The sequence below is a fragment of the Podarcis filfolensis genome (assembly GCF_964270895.1).
Source record: "Podarcis filfolensis genome assembly, chromosome: 2".
NCBI classification, from domain to species: Eukaryota; Metazoa; Chordata; class Lepidosauria; order Squamata; family Lacertidae; genus Podarcis; species Podarcis filfolensis.
In genome coordinates, this window is record NC_139605.1 from 101,749,926 (window position 1) to 101,768,026 (window position 18,101).

The 18,101-nt window shown below is 39.8% G+C and overlaps 1 protein-coding gene across 6 annotated transcripts in view; it reads right to left on the reverse strand.

The window, feature by feature from the left end:
* Window positions 1–18,101, reverse strand: part of HELZ (helicase with zinc finger) — a 116,546-nt gene that overhangs the window by 39,967 nt on the left and 58,478 nt on the right. For 3 of the 6 annotated variants that reach the window (XM_083598527.1, XM_083598528.1, XM_083598530.1), the window contains 8 exons: window positions 14,594–14,724; window positions 14,016–14,195; window positions 13,408–13,509; window positions 10,210–10,388; window positions 8,522–8,640; window positions 5,677–5,822; window positions 3,302–3,449; window positions 1,376–1,559 (listed from right to left, as the gene is read on the reverse strand). In XM_083598527.1, coding sequence (XP_083454653.1) covers window positions 1,376–1,559; window positions 3,302–3,449; window positions 5,677–5,822; window positions 8,522–8,640; window positions 10,210–10,388; window positions 13,408–13,509; window positions 14,016–14,195; window positions 14,594–14,724 — 1,189 coding nt within the window. Of the gene's footprint in view, window positions 1–1,375; window positions 1,560–3,301; window positions 3,450–5,676; window positions 5,823–8,521; window positions 8,641–10,209; window positions 10,389–13,407; window positions 13,513–14,015; window positions 14,196–14,593; window positions 14,725–18,101 lie in introns of all 6 variants that reach the window. The other 3 variants (XM_083598525.1, XM_083598526.1, XM_083598529.1) reach the window with 1 other exon arrangement.

The following is an 18,101-nucleotide window of genomic DNA, read 5'->3' on the forward strand; positions in this document are numbered from 1 at the left end:
ATCTTAGCCATTAAACCCCTCTAAGTTGGTAAAAGACGGGCCATAATAGGGCAGTTAACAGTGATAATTTGGCTGCGGTTGTTAATTTCTACTGTCCCATCAATTAATCTTCACAATAATTAGTTTGTCTGTGAAACTGCAAAGGAATACACTAATTTAGAGTTCAACCATAGGACTCCATATAGGAATGGAGGGCTATGTCTGTGAATCCATTTTCAGGAAGAGGCTAAAACTGTTATGAAGCTGGAGCCCAAGAAATAACAGGGGTTGCTACTCTGTGGCCCTCCAAATGTTGCTGAACTATATAATTACCCTCACCTGCAGCCACTATGGCCAATAGTCAGGGAAGGTGATAACCTGGGTGGCCACATGCCAGTCGCCCTGTTCTAGTATATTTTTTATTTATAAAAATATTTATAAGCCACCCACTCATAAAATACCATGTCAATGCACAACAATATATGCAGAATATGATAGATGCATGGAGCATCAGACATGTAGTAAAGGTAAAGGTACCCTTGCCCGTACAGGCCAGTCGTGTCCGACTCTGGGGTTGCGTGCTCATCTCGCTTAAGAGGCCGGGAGCCAGCGCTGTCCGAAGACACTTCCAGGTCACATGGCCAGCGTGACGAAGCTGCTCTGGCGAGCCAGCACCAGCGCAGCGCACGGAAACGCCGTTACCTTCCCGCTATAAAGCGGTACCTATTTATCTACTTGCACTTTAGGGGTGCTTTCGAACTGCTAGGTGGGCAGGAGCTGGGACCGAACGACGCGAGCTCACCCCGCCGCGGGGATTCAAACCGCCGACCATACGATCGGCAAGTCCTAGGCACTGAGGTTTTACCCACAGCGCCACCCACGTCCCATCAGACATGTAGAGGCTTCCAAATTTTCTTCTTTTAGCGGAGGAACAATCTACACATTAAATGGGAATCTGTGTGTGTGTTTTTGTGTGCCCTTGTAGGGGAGAATAGAAAAACCCTCTACAGATAGGACTGGGGAGCATGTCCCATGCAGTTACGCAAAAAAATGAGTTACTGATTTGGTATTCAGCGACAGGGAACTATCTGGCAATAAATTGTGAACCCTGCTTAACACTGACACTATACAGCAGTTACAACTTGCAGACCATGTTGGAATAGTACTTCCTATATATTTAGCTATGTGTTAACTGTAACTACGATCTAAATTACCTAAATTCTTTTATTATCGCCAGGTACAAACATGAAGTAAAAGCTGCTTTATGTTCAACAGCTATTAGGGTTGCAATTTAAATAAAACATCAGATAAAGTAATGTAAGCTGCTGACAACTTTGAGGTCATTTCAGATTCTCTGCCAAGTTCACAGATCCTTAGATATACAGGTGCTACTTACCCTGAACATTTAGCACTCTTTCAACACTGACATCAGACAATCTTTTTTTCCGAAGCTCTGCCCGAATTCTGAACACTTGATCAGCATATGGTGTTACAACACCTATGCTGCCGTCATCCAGTTTCCCCCAGGCTACAGGCCACTTTCTCCTCAGTTCTTCGACACGTTCTACAACTTCAAACACCTTGAAGGGGAGGGGGGAAATCATGCTAAGCACTGGCTTTTTCTGGTCTGGTATAAATAATTTGGATAAAATCTAATACTGTACTTCAAAACAGGTTTTAACAGAAGCATATCTATTTTCATGATCCTCCCCCATGATCTTAACACGATAGTTTGTAGGTGTCTCACCACAATGATGGATACTGTATCCGTAATTGCTTTACATAAGCTATTAGAAGGGCTCATGAAATTAGTAAGGAACCTAAGCTACTTAAAGCTAACAGTCACTTGTTGAATTAGATAATGCTAATGCCTATTTATGGATTTTTCATTTTTCACTCCAGATTTGTTTTCATTCATACAGTACTTTGAAATGTGAAATAGCACACACCAAACGCTGCATATTAATGGGTCACAGGACACTGCAGGTGGCCTCTTTATGGGTCAATACAACTGTCTTTATTTCAAAATCACTGAAAAAACATTGCACAAATGTTCCGGGTAAAAAAGCTGCACACATTTGTCACAGATTTTTTTTTGTAGCACGACACTACAGTATTGTGGCCTGTCAATCACATACCACCCTGTAAGTTGTCAGATTCTCACAGGTGCCTGCAAATGGGTGGGCTGAAGTAGCACTTGAGAAATCTGAGGACAACAACTCAGAGGCACTAAGTACCAGTTGATCATTTTGCAGGTTGTCTCAGGTGCCACTCCACAACATGAGCCACACAAATCCTATACAAACCTGTGAGAGTTGGTTAAACTGGAGACTCCCATAGGTTGTATCCATTAGAGAGAACAGGCTGTGAAGTGGCTCCCAGTCAGAGTTAGATTATCTGAAGGCACACTAGGCTCAACCTAGCTAAGGGGAAGGATGAGATTATAGGAGAGGCTGGAGGTTTTATGGATAGGGTAAAAGAAAAGCAATCCTACAAAGGATTTCTCTGTCCCACGGCACCGTGTAAGTACTAAGTTACCACAGTTATTAAACATCACTGTTAAAAGTGTCTGTTTCAAACAAAGTATTGTGCCTTATAAAAGTAACCGCTAAGCTACAAACTCTTTTGAGTGAAAACAAAGTTTCTGGTTTGGTTTTTTTAAGTGCCTCAACCTTACTTAGGGTGTGGGTTGAATGGTCGCAGGTTCCCCTTCACTTATTTGTACCATCCTGCTACTGGGAAATAAACACACTAAACCATGAATACTAAAAACCTCTGCTGTGGAAATACAGCAAGGATTTCACCAATGACACACAATAACCAAGAACAGTCTGAATTTCCTGTCTTCAGCCGCAAGAGGGCAACATTACCAATCCATGGCATGTATTCATCTACCTCTGGATAATAATTTGTAGGTCCTAGCTATATAAAACTAATAGAGGCTAAGATCTACAAATATCCCATGCCTCTTCAAGCAAATGCTACAACTTGAGGTGGCCAAATGAAAAAGCCAAACAGCCAAAAAAACACTCATGCGCTAGCATGCAGAAGGCCAATTGGCACTTCCTTATGATACGATTGTCATCACCTCATCATGGGTTGAAATTCAGAACAGTGTGTGACTTGAGGGTCATGTGAAAAGGTCCTTGCTTTTAGGGACAAGTCATACTAATTTTCAAGCAAGCACTCTCTATTTTTTGGGTCTTAGACTAAGACAAAGAACAAGTCATTCTTTAAAAAAAAAACGCTTTCTGGAACAGATTAAGTGGAGCGAAAATTATGATTATCGAGAAAGCAATTAAAGGTGAAACCAAAGTGCTACCTCTGCATTGTTGTAAAAAGCAGTGCTGTTTTTTTCTTGTACATCTTCTCCTCGTGCCGTGAAGAAAGTCAGCGGGTAGAAATCCTTGTGCGCTGGCTGCTTTCCACTTGCCATCAATTTGCCCTCATAGAAAAGTTCAGATGTGTAACTGAAACGAAGTAAAACGCAAAGTAAAACATGGAAGCTATGTGCTGCTTTAAAAACTCAACACCAAACAAATGGATAAACAAATAGAATAAAGTTTACAATGAAAAATGGCTCCTTCCCAAGAGCGGTATGGGGATGGCAAAAGAGGAGGGAGAAATGACATATAGGCCGTTGTGCACTTCCATGCCTCTCCCACAGAAAGACTGAATGAGGCTGAAGAGGAGGCAGGCAAAGCTTATTTCCCAGTTTGCACTCCTTTTTCCCTGTCCCTGTGGGAAGAGAACTCTGTTCCTTCATTCTCCTGCCCCACGAAGCAGGGTGTTGCTGCTAGGTAGCAACCAAGCCATTTTACAGAAACAGAAGTAAAGCATACAGTGTCACAGAAAGGGAACATCCTCATGTGCCTAAATTTCCTTTTCCTACCCTGGAAGATAAATGCAAAAACAAGAAGGTGGGCTTTCTGTAAAACTTGTTCCTGATCAGGGCTGTGGAGTGCCGACTTTTTAAAATAATCATTGGACAGATTAATTTAACTTCTACATATAAATTAGGATGAACAATCTATTCCTATCTAGTGAGAATGTGTCTACTATCTATGATACAATATTCAAACATATTTTGAACACAGAGCACCTAAGACAAGAGTCTGATATATTACAAAGGGCAAGAGACAAAAGACACTGATAACTAAATGTGTATTAGAGGGTATTTAAAATGTACACATTAATAAGGCATGATGTTTAAGATAAGAAAAATCGAACATGATGGGTGATGTGGAACACATGCGCATCTTTTTAGCTTTTAAGCGCGCCATGAATCTTGTGCAGAATTCTCTGGAGCTTTCCAGATTCTTTATGGCATTGCAACATCAAAATTAATTAATTATCATACGGACCACTATGATTGCTAAGAGCTTTGACCTCCCCACACACACAACACACTCATTTAAAGACGTTTATAGTTGAATTGCCGAAGCATTTCTCTGCTCATATTTTTAACTGAGAAATAAATGTCTTTATCAATAAGGCCGTTAGAATTCACATAAATGGTGAAAGCGACTGCTTTACAGCCAGTAGCAGCCAGTGGGGCAGCACAGGTGCTGCTCACCTGCCTTTCGAACACTAAGTGTGGAGGAGAGGGGGAGCCAAGCACAGGGGATGAGGCGTGGTTTGGGTGTGGGATGTGGATAGCCCAATGGTAGCCTTCTGCCACCACATCCAGACCAAACTTCACTCTGCATGCTTCCCCCCAAGAACCAATGGTGATGCTTGGTGATTAGAATGTCTGTGAGCATTGGCAGACCACCTGTGCCACCCCACCAACTGCAACTCTTTTCTGTGTCACCCTATGCATGACTACTCATTGAACTTAACAAGGTTTACTTTGCGGTGGGCATAGGACTGCAGCCTCTTGTACAGGGGTCAGCAAACTTTTGAAGCAGGCAGCCGGTCCACTGTCCCTCAGACCTTGGGGGGGACACCGAACTATATTTTGAAGGGGGGGAAATGAACGAATTCCTATGCCCCACAAATAACCCAGAGATGCATTTTAAATAAAAGCACACATTCTACTCATGTAAAAACATGCTGATTCCCGGACCATCCAAGGGCCAGATTGATAAGGCGATTGAACAGGATCCGGCCCCCAGGCCTTAGTTTGTCTACCCGTGCTCTTGTGTCTTCACTTTATCCACGGAACAAGTAGAGCCCAAATAGTGGATTATAAACATAGTCTCACTGATGCTTACACTCTCACTTTCTCGCTTTCACTTGTGAGTTGGATACACTCCAAACTGATTTGTCCAAAATGAACACATAAGTAATATAAAACAAGACCACATACGAGCCATTTTTTAAAAACTTGAATAAATCTCTTCCACACACCAAATGATTATCAGCCAACCAAGTCTGAAATTTTTTGGAAGCTTAGTGCATTTCCTTTAGCTGCATCAGCTAGACCGGTTTTTGTCAACTTTCTCAAAATTTGGCTGCAGCTTCGGTAGTACCAACCACAATTAAGGAAGCCCTGATAAGTCATTCTAAGCTTCACAAAATAATGTTCTTATGTTCATTTTAACATAAAAACTAGTGTTTTATTATAATGGAAGTTCTAGAAGAGTGTTTTCAATTTGAGACTGCAATGGCAAAGGACTTTAAAAAAAAGTTTTCTATTAGACACTTGCATCAGCCACGCAAAAAGTGTGATACAGTGAAAAAGTTCACACCTACTTGATGATAGCTTCATGGGAGCGATAGTTCTCACACAGCAAGATCCTGCAAGGAAATTCTGCAGGGTAGTGTTCATAGAGACGGTCAAGTAGCGAGACGTGAAGATTTCTCTCTCTGGCAAACTCACTGTAGACAAAAGGACTAAGCTGCATCAGAGAAAGAATGAAAAGAAAATGTTGTTTATGAGCTTTATAACTGAATGATTGTGTCTGTGCACAACATGATCTCATGCTGTGTTGTAAAAGATCAGGAAAAACTAACTGCAAATCCATAGAAATGGCATTAAGTGTCTTAAACTAAAGTGAAGAAACAACTAGGATGACACTTTATTCATAGCTTGCTCCCTGTACCCACAGGCAGCAAAATAACATGATTATCAACGTCTGCAGCTCTTGTAGCCCCAAAGCAAAGACCTGTCTCAGTCCAAATCTAAAAACCTGAGAACTGGGTGCCTGTATTTGGTTACTATATATATTTCATGACAAGACAAGGCAGCCCAGTCCTGAAGCTACAAGAGGAACAAGCTGGGCACAGGCACACTCTTCCTTGTTAAAAACAACAACTGGAGTGATTTCCTCATTTCCTGTGGCCAAGAGAGAAGTACTGGATAGATGAGGACATGTTGAGGGCTCCTATTTATAATCTAGCAGCACACCAGAGAGGGAACGCTCTCTCCCAGGTATGCCCCAAGGCTCAACCCACAAAAGCCAGCCAATGAAGCTGCTTCATCCCACTGGGCCAACGCCAGTCTGTAGAAGGCCAGGCAGCCACTAGGATCATGCATCCACTAGCTTCCTGCCACAGAGGTTTTCTACCGAAGCCAACCTCACAACATGGCCTCATCCTATGCGACGGCATCGGGCTATTACTCTGACCCTTCTCTGTCTTTAATAATCATTTTCACCTTTCCAGCTGCCCTCTTTTTCATTTCCTATTCTGTTGCATTGTTATTCTACGTGTGATAAGACTGCTCTTATGCACACATTTCCCTCTGAAATATATGACTTTTATTGAAATTAAGCTAACCTTTTGCAGTTTTGTGATTCCTGTCATTTTTTTTTCTTATAGTAGCCTAGCAATTCTGTCTCCCTCAAAGACCACACCATAGAATTTTATGCTTTTGTCCTTTTCACATGTGAGCTTTCGCATCTTCACATTATTTTTTTCATGTGGGATTTGTGCTCCATGCTTTCTTTCCTATTCATCTTTGCCTGGTGATTGCCTATTTGCCACCGTTTCCTCTCTTTTTATTATTCACATGCACTTAACATCTCTTCTTTCTTCATTTCCTACTCTCAGAGTAATTTAAACATTTATGTCAATTCCACTTCTAATATAGCTATTTAGCATTCTGGTGGGGCTACTTTTTGATTCATCACTAGTGATCATACTCTGAATCTTGTTCTGAGTTACCACTTCGTGCTTTTTTCTGTTGTTGTTAAAAAAAGTGGTGGTAGTACTCATATATCGATAAATTGTAAAATCTGTTTCCCACACTCCCCTCTTCCCGTACTTCCTCCCACTTCTTTACTAAACTTGTAACAAACTTATAATAATTTATTTGTAATTATTTAAGGTCCTCTTTTGAAACTGCAAAAAGGTCACAAGCAAAGTGTTCAATCACCATGAATGAGATACCTACGTACTTTGTCTTTCTTCCTAAACGAGGAGAGAAATATATTTATACAGTGGGACCTCTGGTTATGTTCTTAATTCGTTCCAGAGGTCCATTCTTAACCTGAAGCACCACTTTAGCTAATGGGGCTTCCCGCTGCCGCTGCGCTGCCACCGCATGATTTCTGTTCTCATCCTGAAGCAAAGTTCTTAACCCGAGGTACTATTTCTGGGTTAGCGGAGTATGTAACCTGAAGCGTATGTAACCCGAAGCGTATGTAACCCGAGGTACCGCTGTATTTAACTGCACAAAATGCCACAGCTCATCAGCTCAGAGTTTTTCTTTTCCTAGTTCACACATCCTGACAGAGTAAATGGAGGAAAGTCAGCTAAGTTCTGATGATTCCCATTGTGGAGATCACACACACAACATGATGCTGTTGCTATCTAGCAACAAGGAACATTCCCAATTTTAGGGAAATAATATACAATGGCTTGTATACATGCACATTCAATACACACACCATACACAAGGCAGACCACAGACACAGATGCATTCCTCTCTCAAACACACAACACATATACAAAACCAAACATCTCTCTTTCTGCCCAAATGCATCTCTCTCTCACAGCCCACATGCATACTTCCTCCTTCCCCTTCTCTCTCTCTAACTCTCTTTGTTCCTTGACATGACATTGCTGTAAAAAAAGTTGTTGGTATGGAGTAACAGGGCGTGCCAGGAGAAAAAAGCCCTGGTTATACTGTACTGTTTATTTCCAAACGGCTTACTCTGCCTTAATTCATCAATTTTTTTGTTTTTTTAAATTTGTTCTCCTCCATTTCCCTTCTTTCGTTTTCTGTTCTTTCCTTCCAGCCATGCTTTGACCAAACTGTGGGAGGCAGTGGAAGACAGAAGTGCCTGGCGTGCTCTGGTCCATGAGGTCACGAAGAGTCGGACACGACTAAACGACTAAACAACAACAACATAGAGAGTTGCTAGGGCTGAAAGGAAGTGGCTTGCAGAAGGCCAACCAGTAAATTCATGGCCAATGTAAGATTTAAAACTGAGACTTTAAGACAAATGCTTTAATTTTTTTATCGCACCACACTACCTGTGGGAGTGTTTGATGCAAGAGCTGCTTTGTAATCTGCAAATATACTTTGTTGGTAATTTTCATTTCCCTGAAGAAAAGATTTATATGAGGTAAGTTCAAGAATACAGTGTCTTACTTGCATATGGTCTCCAGCCAAGACAATTCTTGTATTTTTACTTGCTAATGCTAGAGGCATGATAGTCTCGCACTCCATTGCCTGTGCAGCTTCATCTAACAGAATATGTGTAAAAAACCCTATAAAACAGAAACAGACAAAATGTTAAGTAGCAAGTGATAAAAATGGTGCTAATACTATCAAAACATTTAGATTCAGGACTGTGAACAGACTGAAACCTAATCAACACAATTGATGTATCTTGTAAGATGGCTGATTTCGGCAAGTTATTCTCAGTAAACAGAAATCTCCTCTAAATCTATCCCACCAAAGTTGAGATCAAAGGTAAAGAGGTAGAATAATTTAGACCAGTGTTTCCCAAACTTGGGTCTCCTGTTGTTTTCGGGCTACAATTTCCATCATCCCTGACCTCTGGTCTTGCTAGCTAAGGATGATGGGAGTTGTAGTCCAAAAACAGCTGGAGCCTCAAGTTTGGGAAACATTGCTTTAAACAATCAAGAGTGATCTTCTGGCAGAATTTTATCCATGAGGATTTCCTGGTCCCTGTTAGAATATGTTTCTTATAATAAACTATTCATCCTTATCTATGGTAAAATCTGCTCATAATGTTATCTCTTCTACCAGAAACACCTTGTCCAACAAAGGACTTTTCCAGAGTATTTTCAGAGTAGAAGAAAAGTATCTTTCACCTGTGAAGGAAGTACAGTTGGCACTTACCTGAAGAGTAGTTTTCCATTGATAGCACAAGGTCATCAGGTTGGTTGGGCATTGGCTCTCACTGAAGGCAGGAGCTAACTGGATTATGAAAAATGCCTACTTTCCAAAATGTTCATCCTGCCTTCAACCAAAATGTCGTGCCAATACTCAACCAACCTGGTAATCTTGCTCTGCCAATAGAAAAATGTGGTTCAGGCATAAAACATTTGTTTGTTTGTTTGTATATTAGTTTTTGAGAAATCACACAACAGGGATGAGTACAATAGTATAAGTTTCTATCCAGTGTTTCAACACTTATGATTATGCAATGAGCTTTCATTAACTAAGACAGAAGAAAAAAACTGTGGACTATTCTTTTTAATTGAAGCCTCATACATTTTTATCTCTTGTGAACAGTTGTACGCAAGTACTCACACTAGCTTTGCAAATAGTTAAATGGGCTTTATATTTGTCTGTTTTGTCACGTGCATATATAAAGTAATAAAAAGAGGTCCTGGCTCTCCATACCAGTGAGTACAGGCAACTCCTGGTTTAAGCACATCCAAATTACGCACGATTGCACATACGCGCAATGCGCCAAACCCGGAAGTAGCCCAAAATGTCACAGAAACATCACAAAAAGGGGCAGAGAGGGCTTACACCATAGCTGTCAACTTTTCCCTTTTCTTGCGAGGAATCCTATTCAGAATAAGGGAATTTCCCTTTAAAAAAGGGAAACATTGGCAGCTATGGCTTACGCATGCTCTGCCGATGCATGCGGGGGTCCGGAACACCCCTGTGCAAAACAAGGATTGCCTGTACCCACACACAAAAACACTGGCTTTATACAGATAAGAGACACGGAACAGTCTGGGCCCAGCATTAGTTTCCCACTTCCTCCAATTTGCACAGAAAGTCACACAAACAAATACATGATTTTTAAATCACTAAGAGAGGAATACTAAAATACTTTTTCATGTACATTTCCTCACCAGGTTTAAGATCCAGCTGACATAAATATTGTGAAGTATTCAAAGTAACCACTACTACTCGTTGTTTAAGAACATCTTCTTTCTGGGGCATCTGAAAGGTGGAATGTGTGCTTGAAATCAAACAGTATTGATGCACAACTGGGTGAACAGTCTTTACCCAGCGATTTCTGAAATACACCCTGTAATAGAAGAAAATATCTTACTTTTTGCCCAAAAATTTGTTTTGGAGGTAATTTTTTCACGAGTAAAACAGCCATAACTTTCTTTCTTTTTTCACATGTGCCTGTGTGTGTGTGTCTGTGTGAACGATTGTAAAATCAGCTGAGTGCTTTGGTGTATCATGTCGCACAACTGACTGTATACTAAAAAATGCTTCAACTCCATTCTTTCAGCATGCCGATACCACAATCCTCTAATAAATCTGTTTTTCAAATACAAGTGGGTAATCCCTTTGGCTGTAATATATCAACATGTTTTGAACTACTGTAAACAGAAAATAATTGGCTTGTTTGTGTGACCTTAAAATAGCAACCAGCTACTCTTTAGCTTCAATCCAATTCCCACTTACCTGACAGTAAGATCCACTGAACTAATGAGTGTTATTTCTGAATGGACATGTGTATGATTGCAGTGTTCTACACTTAAATGCACAGCAATTTTTATTTGATTCAGTCAGAAGCAGTGTTGTCAGCCATCCCCTGTCTAGTTTCTCCCCATCTACTCCACCTTTTGCTCCTTCATTCACTTCTCCTTCTTCCATCCCTCAAGCCCACTTTACTTACTCCACCTCCATTCACCTCCTTCTGCTCCTTGGTTACTTAGTTCACTCCTTTCTACAGCTGTTCTACTGCTCATGTGCGCCTTCTCCCTCCTCACCTTCTCTTGCCACTAGTTTTTCTCACTTCCACCTATTTTTTTCATTGAAGGATGCACTCTATATACAGAATAACTAGGTCCAATAATGCCCACAGCCACCTTCAACTAAGATAACTGACATACTACAAGCCAGGGTATCTGATGATCACCCTCAAAAGAGCAGGCAAATGTTCTTATAGGCGAGGTGATTAAACTGGACCCAGAAGAATCCAGAGAACCAGTAGGTTCAAGGACTAAAGCTGGGGTGACCCGGATTCAAATCCTCACTCAACCAATGAGTGAATGGTGATCTTGGGCCACTCACTCTCTCTCAGTCTAAACCTACCTCACAGGATTGGGAAGATAAAGTGATTGAGAAAGAACCAGTATGCTACAGAGCGGAAGGGAAGATGGGATATAAATCTATAATCCTTCCAACATGGGATTGCGAACATTCAAAAGCAGCTGTCACAGACTCTGTGGATCACTGATTAACAGGGACAATTGACTGGATATTCCAAATCCAGCAACTCCTGTGTGTTTCAAATTGAGGGGGAGCTTATTGGTCCTGAGATATGGTTAATTATGCTCTGGAGACATGGCGGGCCATGATGTGCAACAAAGGAGTCTATGATTCTCAACAAAGGGCCACACGACCATTAGACTTGGGTGCCTAGAAGCCTAAGTGATCAGAGAGAGTAATGGAGAACAGAACATTGACTAGGAGGCTTTTGGAGTTGACAGGGTGGAAGAGAAAGGAGGAACTGATTGTAACATGAGGTGGTTAGATTGATTGCAAAATGGATATTTGGTGTATCTCTATTAGAAAAAGCACAGTGTGGCACAAGCAGCGTACATGAAGTTTCACTGGACCGTTGGCCTATCTTGCCCAGTGCTGTTTCTTTCAAGTCTCAGGTATTTCTAGTTCTGCTATAGGAGTTCACTTGAACTAGAAATGTCAGAAACGGAACCTGTGACCACCTGCATACGGAAACATGTGCTCTCCCAAAGAGCTCTGGACTCTCACAGAGAGCAGGCATGCATCGAACAGCATGAATTTGCACAAACAAATGAGCCAAACTAAATGCTAAAGAGGAAATAAAAAAAGAATCTCAGGAGTGACTAGCCAATGGGACTTCATGAAACTGCTCATCTAGCCCCCCAAGTTCAGCTGAGTATGAACAAAACAGGTTTCCCCAGGGTTATCTTTAGGAATGTATGTAGATCAACATCTTGTTACAAAAATCCAATTCTTGGGGCATGTGCTCTGTTCAATCCCCATTCTTGATGCAGAGGGAGAAGTCGCCAAGATTTCTTTTTCTAAAGTACTCCCCACCTATGGAGCAGTCAGAATGTCACTTTTCAGCTGTATTATCTAAACGTTTCCAATTGTTTGATAAGGATCACTAAGTGGGATTTCTGCTCTTGGGAAGGGTTTGGATTTGAAGTCTCAAGACAGCTCTGCCCCCTCTACTTTCCTATGGAGTTGTAGAGGAAGATAGGCATTGTAATTCCAAGGTAGTGTCAAAGCAGGAGATGAAAATGTGTGCCAGGAGCCTAGAGCTGGTATTATGGTAGCAAGAGGACTAGAGCAATGTTGTCATTTCAAATGAAATTTTGTCTAATTTTATATACGAAGCATTTGCTTGCAGAAAGCTTCCTTCCATGACAGACTATTGCCCTGACTACATGCAGAGGTCAATCACATTTTAATAGCAGGATTTGCAGCCTAAATGAACTCTCGGCTTAAATTAAATCAGTCTTAAGCAAATTTCTAGGTATTCCAGATACAAATATACACAAAGTCTTCCAAGGGGTCATTTTTGACTCCACGGGAAGGAATAAAATTATCTTGTGTGATTTTTCTTCTGCTCATTCTCCTAATATCTATGACAAGTTCATTTAATACACAAACGGCTTGATACTGAACTAATTTTGTATGATGTTAGAAAATATATTGCTTCTTTTCTCAGCCATTTGCTCAAAATGTTGCTCTGTTTTTAAAACACCATTAACCCCCAACCAAAATCAAATTAGTACCTAATTTTCTTTAAAATTACACCTTAGTAGCTTTTTAGAAGACCATATCAAAATTTGTTCAGTTAGAAAAGCACATATATCCACATATGTAAAGCTTAAAAAAGGATGTCTTTATCTTTAATGGATGAAACAAAAACATGTTGACTTTGCTCCAATTTGCATTTTAGTTACTGTATCAAAGTTAGGCAACATTGTTTTTAAATGCCAATAAACTTAAAAGAATTGAGGTTTTTCAAAACTATTTCGAATAGACACCTTTTCTTAAGATATTGTACAGATACGTAATAAGCCTTAAAAAAATACCTGAGAGGTCTCGCCTGGGGATTGCCTGCTTCTACATATGGATGTAAATAATCCTTTATGTAGAGATCAGCAGCACTATTAGAATGGGTGCAAATGAGAATCCTGCTGGAATAAATGGTGCAAATAAAAAAGCAATGAAGAAACAGAAAATCATTCAAAAGCAGTACAAAAAAAAATAGTGGCCATCTTCCTCACACATTTCTTTCAGTGAAATTAGTCTGCAAATTTTATGGCTCAATGATGCTTCTAACTAATTTCTGTGGGAAGATTTAAACTTTCAACATAGGGTTTTTTATTAAAAAAAACATTGTACACAATCCTAATGTAGCTTTAAAATAAAGATAGCTATTAAATTCTACACAGTGCACAGCTTTCTAAATATACGGCAATGCATTTGTTCCACATGATGCCAATTTTAATTCATTCTTCTAAGGGGAGACTACACTTTTTACTGTTGAGTTCTTTCCTGGATATATATATACATATATATACAAAACAATGATGGATGGGTTTTTTTTAAGCTGGATGGAGATTCTATACTATTAAACTTCCTCTTAAAGTTTGGCATTTGCATTCCAATTAAATATCTATATATCGGGCCACCTCACCTAGTATCGTGCTGTTGGAGTATGTGCTTGACTGCCTGAGCCAAAGTGAAGGTTTTGCCTGTCCCATAGGGACCGATGATAAGAACAGGAGGCAACTGTATTGAGAGTGGTGTTGTGATAGCCAGAACAGCCTCTTTCTGCTTTGCGTTGAGCCTAGGATCCAACTGCTCATCCCACTGTCTGTACAATAGAAAGCAGACATTTTGCATCACCAAAGCATCGTGGTTTAGAAAGAAATTACTACTCAAAGACATGCCTGAAACAAAAATCACATCAACCCCACATTATTATACCGTTTACACACTCTGCTAACATTCAGGATAAATGACAAAGGTAAGCTGCTTCTGCCATAAGAATGCAATTCATTGCAACTGACTTTTGATATTAGAGCAAACAAAGAAAGTTTCCAGTTTCTAGGATAAGTTTGCTTTCCTGCTTATTTCACTTCATGTCCTGTTCCTGCACCCAACAGAAGAGGTATTTCTAGTGTAGATGCATGTCTGAGGCACCTGCTACAAAGAATGCAATATAATTTAAATATACCAGAGACCGGTATCAAAGTGTTTGCATTTTTGTACCTGTTGGGGCTCCAAGGTATCGTGGGGGTCATGCTGACATCTGGAAAGAGAATACTGTTGTCCTTGATCCTGTCCAAGGCATAATGCATTTCACAGAGGGGTAAGCGGTTTAACTGAAACTGAAGTTCAACCTACGGTACATACAAAATTAATAAATGAAAAGGTATGCCAGAAAACAGGCAACTGAAATAAATAGTTTTAGACTTGGGCTACTGCAATCGCATATTCCAGCAAATTCACAACACCTAATCCTACAGATTAGATCAAAACCTTTCCTAAATGCTTTTATGTAAACTTAAAAAAATGGAAAGCCCAAGAGAAACATTTTTGTAATAGTAACACAATTTGTGGTTTTGACTACCATCATGTATACATAGTTGTACAAGTGGGTTTTTTAAAAAAAATAACTCAGACTGTGCATTGGTAAGTGAAATACAATGTTCTCATAGAAGAACTACAGCAAAGGTCCGTAGCAAAGGTCGCCAGCCAAAGTTTGGCAGGTGGCAAGGCAAGGAGTGGGGAAATGGAGATGGAAAAGAAAAGAGTGGCAGAAAGTGAAAAAGAAAAGGGGTGGCCTCACCGACCTTTGTCTCTGGCCCCATCCCTGATGGATTACCTTTGAGCAATGTCCACCCCTGGGTCTACAGAAACATATACAGTGGTACCTCTGGTTACGTACTTAATTCGTTCCGGAGGTCTGTTCTTAACCTGAAACTGTTCTTAACCTGAAGCACCACTTTAGCTAACGAGGCTTGCCGCTGCTGCCACGCCGCCACCGCACAATTTCTGTTCTCATCCTGAAGCAAAGTTCTTAACCCGAGATACTATTTCTGAGTTAGCAGGGTCTGTAACCTGAAGCTTATGTAACCTGAAGCATATGTAACCCGAGGTACCACTGTACTGACTACTGACAGGGTCAGAATATCCTTTTAAAAATAAAAAATACAAAGAACATGATACATAATACAGCATGGTCCACTGATAGCAAAACTGCAACATAAGCCATCATATACACAACTAACCCTCAAAGGAGGATAAGTCAGCAATAAGCTGTGGAAATGCTATGGAATGGTTGGGAACAGAGTGAATTAACCCTTCACATTCAACACCACAGAAGTGATTTCTGGCTGAGCACTAACTAAAATTTATTTTCTTCTCAATTACTGTATACTCATAACAAATAACAAAGGCTCCCAAAATATTACTAGACTTCAGAAATGTTTCAGCACAGAACACAGCATCTTAACCAGAACCTATGTCTGAAAATGAACAATAAAATTAGTTCAAACAATTGTCTTTCTAACTAAGCAAATAATGACAGACATTTTCATTGAAAAAATGGATTAATGCAGCTCAAAGCCTTGGGCAGGGAGTTAGTCATGAAAGCTAGAAATGTGCACAGCTTTAATTTAACATTTGTGCTTATGACCAAAAACAAAAAAAAAATCTTCCAAATCTAAGTGCTGAAAGAAAGGTTGATTCTTATGCAAACACTACAATCTAAAATCTCTGTAATTACTGATTTCTTATTAATTGCTATACCCAATACTTCAATATACAGCAACCATACTCAAATTGTCAAAAAATAACAGTGAAAACGCTAGCCCATGTTTGAGATAGTGTATTAGGCGACTTCCAGAGGGATGTCATTACAGTTGCAACATGTAAGAGACGTGACATCTTAAAGGCTAGCAGATTTATTGTGGTACAGGTTAACTTTATCAGTATTTTCCTCTGCAGGCAAACAGATTAGAGGAGATAAGAGAGAAAGTATAAAGGGAAAAAATGCAAATAGTGGAGGCCAAATGGTCATGAAATACAAGAGGTACAGTCTGACAATTTAATGCAAATAAATAAGCACAGTGGTAATTTATAAACAGCAGTAAGAGATGATAACACGTGACTTAGAAGCAGTTCTCAAACTAGTAAGGTACCATGCAAGTGGTTCCTAATATTATCTCTACTCTGCCTCCCCCCCCCCCCCACAAAAAAAGAAAAGACAGAGACAGAAACTCTTTGACTAGGACCAACTTTATGAAAAAGGCTAACAAGGCCCTGGGCAGCAATTTTCATAATACAATACTGGCTATACAACGCCAGCATTGAATGAAAACTGGCCTGCATTTTTCAGGTGGTCCATAGGGGCAGGGGGAGTTTGAGAACAATTAAGCTAAAGCTAAGTTTATTTTTGTCCTTCTCACACCATTTCTCTTCTGCATCAGGTTGGCATAGTTTTCCTTCACTGATCCTCTGTTTAAGAATCAGTGCTCAAGGAGACTGCAAACCAAAGAAGCATGCCCACATATAGTTTGTTGTTTATTTGTGGGATATCTCTTCTAAGTCTGGATTACAGAATTACAACATTAATCAATGTCTTCTTGTTAACCACGGAAGTACCCCCCCCATAACTATTAGAATGACAATAGTTAATCTATTGATTAAAGTTGAAACATAAAATATGTTAAGGGACCAAGAAAGATAAAACTCTATTTTATTAACACAAAAGAAATCAAGAATTGTTGTCAACCGTTAGTATGGCTCAAATATTTGATAAATGCACTAAACCAAACATTAAAAACTACCACACAATACCGAAGCAGACTGTGAAAAGGAAGAATAAAAAGGTAATGTGTGAGGTTGTCAAACCACACAATGTACTTAGCAAAAATAAAAAGAACATGCTATGCACCACAATTCCCAAGAAATATAGTCAGAGTAATAAGAGTGTGCAGATAAAAGCCTTGACTTTGTTAGAAGAGAAACCCTTTTTTCCAAAACTATTATCCTAACATTAAAAAAGAAAGAAGAAAAGTCTTTCCTTGGTTAACTACACATATACAGACACCTGCAGACAAGTACAATTTGACACCATAAAAAGGGTATGGCTGAAATTTAAAGAAACAAAAAAACACATTTAGCTTTATTTAATTCTTTTTTCACTTTCTGCCTGCCTCTAAATAAATACAAAGTTGACACAACTTCTTAACGTAGAACCAGTAAGACTTGTACAGGAAGGTCCACACAATGAGGACCAAAGGAAATATATGTAAGAAGCCATATTTGCCCACCTCCAGTTGCCCATCCCTACTGTAAAACATAATGCTCATTGAAATATGTTGGTGTCTAATAAAATGGAAGAATGCTATGAAGAAGTTAAGCTTCACAATAACTTGTAAGAGAAAACTGACTTGACACGATAAATGGCCCATCTAATTTTGTATTCCAGTAGCATTTCCTGATATAGTCAATTAGTGGTCTTGATTATTGTTTTTAGAAAATAAACACAACCCAAGTGCCCAGTGGCATAATCAGCATTTAGGCTAATTATGCACGTTAAATGAAAACATTATGATTCTTGCATAATTTTTCGGCAGACTGATTGGAACGTGACATTGGTGATATCTATTAGCGAGAATGAATTTACTTCCATCTGCACTTGTGGCCTTCATTTGAAATTATTTCTACTAGACAGCCAACGTCAGCCACTTTACACCTACAGAAGCTATAT